Below are 5,240 nucleotides of genomic sequence, written 5' to 3' on the forward strand. Positions count from 1 at the left end.
ATATATATATATATATATATATAAGAAAGAAGGATTTACATACCTATCACTCAATTCCTATCTATTTACATATCTGACACCTAAACTTCAATTTTTACATACATATCATCTTCCCTATACAAGAAAAGGTCTATTTCACTTTTCACAAGTTAAAATGGTGATATTTTTCATGCGGCATGGTAGATTTTGGTGCTATAAAAGCAAAAAACAAAGTATAGGCGTTAGATATGTAAATACATAGGAAGTAGGTGGTATGTATATAAATGCCCCAAGAAAGTACTACATGCCATACCATATCAACCACAGCCTGGCTTGAGAGAAATTCGAAGATGCCATCACTTGCTATAACAAAGAATAAATGAAGCGGCGTGATCTTGAACTTCAACACTTCAGGAACAGCGATGACCCCTATGCTCTCTGCAGTCGAGTCACCCACGCTTCTAGTGAACGCAGTTCCAGGATACATGGCATTCTGCATCCATAGCCTTGGCGGATCCCCTTCATCATTCTCCTCATCGCCCCAGCTCTGTATTCCAGGATCCTTTACCCCTTCCACCTGATCAACAGTCAAAACCCTAGCCCCGCATAGTCTTACCCTCTCGTATTCATCCTTTCGAAAAGGAGTCTGATCGCGAGAAAGGTCTTCAGCAACCAAGCGATCCCCTTCGTAAACACCAACAACAGCTCTGGAGTCGCCTACATTTGCAACAAACAGCGTCTCACCACTAACAAGAACGGTTATAGCAGTGGTGCCACTCATTGAGTCGTCTATTTCGCTGTCATGCAGAAGAGTGTTCACTGCAAGAAAAGCTGAATGATAAGCTTTCACAGGGTCGTCTAACAGCTCGGTATCTGCGGACAAGATGTCGACCAGTTTATCCCGGACAAAATTTGCGCATTGAGCGCCGAACTGACCATGGCCATCAAAGACTCCGAAGAAGTGCAGATTAGGATTTCCCTGGACATTGGTCCTGATGCAGATGGCGTCCTGGTTCTCCCGGTCAGGGGAGTCCGGATAGTAGCCGCGCTGTGTAAGGGAAGAGTACTGGAGGCAGAGGCCGTGAGAGGGAACGGCGGCGATGCCCACCGGGCTTCCAGACAACACGAGGCCCGGCCCTGCCTGGGCGATGGCTCCGCCGTCGCGGCCAGAAGAGCACGAGGTTGAAGACGGATATCGACAGCAACAGCAGCAGCAACGGCAATATCTAAAACAGCACTTCCCCTGCACACAACCCATCAAGTCGACCTCAACAATGACGATTTGATGCCTTTCAGCTACTTTCGTACCAATTTCCTAATAAAAACAACCGCCCCAAAAATCCCGACATGGATAGCGCGAAGCAAAGGCGACTCTCTGATTCGAAACCAGATGATATAAGCAAAAGAGGTGCCAGAAGCGGGAAGGAGAGAATCAGAGGCGATGGAGTACAAGTTGCACCGTGTTCAACCGATGGGGAGAGAAACAGAAAGTGAGAGTGTACAAGTCTAGGGTTTGCTTCGAAAGAGAAGGATCGCTTCAAATTTGCGTCTCCTTCGAAACCTCAATCGAAGAATGCCGAAGACAAAAGCTCAGCTTGCGAGTACATGGAGGAGCCTCCCTCAGGCCTGAGAGGAGAGAGAGAGAGGGTGAACGGGAACATAAGGAGCATGGCTTTTTGGGCTTTGTCTCGTTCAAATCAGAGCTCCCTCCGCCATCACCACATGGCACACGAGCTTATGCTTTCTCACACAAGCAAGTCTTTACTTTCACCCTGAATTTTTATATATTTACATAACTTATATTAAATTTTAAATTTTTTTATATTTCTACAAATCAAATCCCTTATATCACAAAAAAAAAAATTACTATTATAACTTTAAAAAAACATATTTCATGCATAGGTAAAAGTCATATATAATCCTTGCTAGGGCTTGGCTTCGTGGCATTGGATTGGGTGAGATCTCTCATGTTTTCTCTGTTTTTCGCACATTTGGACCTCCCTGGATCCGGATCTGGAAGTATTTTTGGCTTTCACGGTGTTTTTCTTTGATTTTAGTTTTCTTTTTCCAGATCGAGGGCTTTTTTTGTGCTTTTCTTGGTTTTTTTTGCTTTTCTTCCTGATTTTGGTCTCCGCCTGATTTTTCTTGTTTTTCTATTCTCGGATCTGTGTTTTTCGGTTGGGTTTGTCGGATCCCACTATTTTTCGTTTCTGCTTAATTTTTCTTGTTTCTCTGTGGTTTCAGAAGTGCCTTTTTCGTCTTTGCTTTTGTTTTTGGTTTCCTGTTTGTGCCTCCGTGGCGTTCTGTTGTCTCTATCGTGATGATGAAATTTTTTGCGGAGGCTCTCTCGGGGGGTCAAACTGCTAAGGTTAGCGATACGGGTTTTTTTTCCTCAGAAGTTTCATGATGTGTTATTGTTAGGCGATTGCAATTTTACTCGTAAAATTGGAAATAAAAATGGTAAATTTGCTATGTTCCTTTCTGATGATGAATCTGATATCCTTGCGTCTTCAGCTAAATATGTTCTTGTTGGGAAGTTTTTATTTGGGCATCCTAAGTTCGAGTTGATTCATAGGTATTTTGATGATTTGAAACTTACGGGGTTATGGAAAATTGGTTTGCTTCATGGGCGTCATATCCTTATTTAATTAGCTAACGATGAGGACTATACCCGGTTATTTTCTCGTAGGATCATTAAAATTGTGGTTGTCCCCATGAAAATCTTGAAGTGAACAAAGGATTTTGATCCTAAGGAGGAACCCCCAACGATCCTGATTTGGGTGTGTTTCCCGGGATTAAAGTTTCATTTGTTCAACCACGAGATCTTATTCTAGCTTGCTGCGGCGTATGAAAAACCTTTAAAAATGGATGGACCCACCTATATGTTAAACAGACCTTCTGAGGCTCGTGTTTTGGTGGAGCGGGACATTACTCAACCCTATTGTGATGAGATCTGGATTGGGTCAGAATTTAAAGGCTACTGGCAAAAAGTTTTTTTAGAAAATCATTCTCCCTAATGTTTGGTCATTTTCCTACGAACTGCTATAGATTACACCCTAACTTAAAAAAGAATACATCTCCCCAATTCAATGTTGTTGGGCATCATGTTGGGCGCACTGTGCCAACAGAGCCTACTGAAGGTTTAAGGCAATTTGTATCCCCTCGAGCAACCCTCTGTTGAGAATTGTATTGTGCCTCATTCTAATGTTGTTAATAATGAAGTTGAGAATCACTCTAATTTCCTTGTTGAGAATTATGAAAATGTGGTTAATCTTTCTTCTGTTATGCTCCAAAAGTTGGCTTCGATTTCTGCTTTTAATGTTAGCAATGATGTTTTGAACAACTCTTCTCCTCCGGTTGAAAATGTTGAAACTATGGAGAATGAGATTGAAAACAATTCTAGAGTTCCTGATGAAAATTGTGATGGCTTTGAAAAGGTTGCTGAAATAAATAATGATATTCTTCTTGTTGATGAGGGGCCGTCTAAACATCTTGCTTTGGATAGGATGCTTTTAGACACTCCTACCAATATTACCCCTCATGGCTTAACTTCTTCTTCGCTTGAAAAAGAGGGAAATGATCAACTGGAAATTAGTTCTACCCTTTCTCATAAAAATAATCTTCTTCAGGCTGATATTTCTCCTGCTAAGAATGTGCTAGATGTGGAATGGATGGTTCAAAAGGCTAGTATGAAAAAAAATAAAAGGAATAACGAGCTTATACATCTTGATAAAGATAATATTATTTTTTTATGAAAGGTCTCTCTCTGATGGTGACCAGGTCGGCACCTCTTCAAGATATTCTAGAAGAGGTTGTGCGAGACACAATGTTTAACATAATGTGTTGGAATATTAGGGGAGTCGGGGACCATTCCTCCCTTAATAGATTAATGCACTTGTGTAGGGTTCATAATCTTTACTTTATTGCAATATTTCAGCCTATGGCTTCTATTAACTCCACTAATAAGGATCGTATTCGTAGAAGTTTTAAACGTTATAGTTTCTTTTCTAATAAGAATAACAAAATTTGGATTTTCTAGAAGCATAATATTGATCTCACCTTTTATGAGGATGATGAGCAATTTGTTTTGCTTCATTTTAAGCATGATATTTATTCTGCTTGGGCCACTTTTGTCTATGCTAGCTCTCTCTATGCTAGCTCTCGTCTATGCTAGCTCTCTTCTTCAGGATAAATACTATTTGTGATAGAAACTTAGGGCCCATTTGGGGGCGCTTATCGGAAGCGGCGGCGTTTTGAAAACGCCGCCCTTCCGTTTGGAAATTCCGTTCGCATGACAAGTTTTTAAAACGCGTCGTTTTAATACCGCTATTTCCTTAAGGACGGGGTAATCCGGTTAGGGGCGCCGTTCCGCGTATGCTTCTCGCGTTTAGGTTGTTTTTCCCGTGTTGTCCTTCCCGTTTCTCCCCCTTGCCCTCGCCCTTCCCGTCTCGCCTTCGGTTTCGAGCTTGCCTGAAGCTGTGATCCGTGATATGAGGTATTTTTTTTTCGACCCCTCACTCTTGCCCTACCCGATATCCGTCTCCTTCCTTCCCGGAGGCCGTGCTCGATCTCTCTCACAGTTATTTCTGTTCATATGGTGGTTATAAAAGAATCAGTACAAATTCTTGAGCTTTGTTATTCTTATGGCTTATTTTTTCATTTGTTTGGGTCGGTTTTGGTCCCTACAGTGCTGGATTTCGGTTTTGGTTAAGATTTCATTCGATCAGGGAGCTCTGTTTGATCCTTTTTCTAACCATCTAAGCAAAACCTTGAATGGTTATAGAATTAGGGATTTCGGTTTTGGTTAAAAGCTTTGATTCGAACTCACGGAGCTCTGTATGTATTTTTGTAATTTTTTTCATCTTCATATCTTTGAGCTTTTAATTTTGAAGGGGCATTTGCATATATTCGAAGGCAAAATTGGGGCCTTCATGGTTTATCTTTGAATGCAGATTGCGTAGTTATTTTTGAAGGGGCATTTGCACACAGATCACATAATTCTTATGTATTTACTTTTTCCACCTTAAGTGGTCAATTTCGGTTATGTTCGATCCTTTTCTCACCATCTAAGCATAAACTTGAATGGTTATAGAATTGGGGATTTTGGTTTTAAAAGCTTTGATTCGAATTGGGTAGCTGAAGCACATATGAGAAGCAATGAAAAATTCATTTCTCTGTTTTTATTTGCTACATGAAATGCTGAATTTGGGACTTCACACACACACACATATATATATTGTCGGCACTATTTTTGGTGTGGG

At 41.0% G+C, this 5,240-nt stretch overlaps 1 protein-coding gene across 1 annotated transcript in view; it reads right to left on the reverse strand.

Moving 5' to 3' along the window:
• Positions 1-1,237, reverse strand: part of LOC110039054 (probable protein phosphatase 2C 35) — a 45,307-nt gene extending 44,070 nt beyond the window's left edge. The window contains exon 1 of the mRNA XM_020744035.1: positions 293-1,237. Within this exon, the coding sequence (XP_020599694.1) occupies positions 293-1,237 (945 nt within the window). The remainder of the gene's footprint in view (positions 1-292) is intronic.
• Between the last annotated feature and the right edge of the window lie 4,003 nt (positions 1,238-5,240).

This window comes from Phalaenopsis equestris, unplaced genomic scaffold, assembly GCF_001263595.1.
Source record: "Phalaenopsis equestris unplaced genomic scaffold, ASM126359v1 Scaffold000002, whole genome shotgun sequence".
NCBI classification, from domain to species: Eukaryota; Viridiplantae; Streptophyta; class Magnoliopsida; order Asparagales; family Orchidaceae; genus Phalaenopsis; species Phalaenopsis equestris.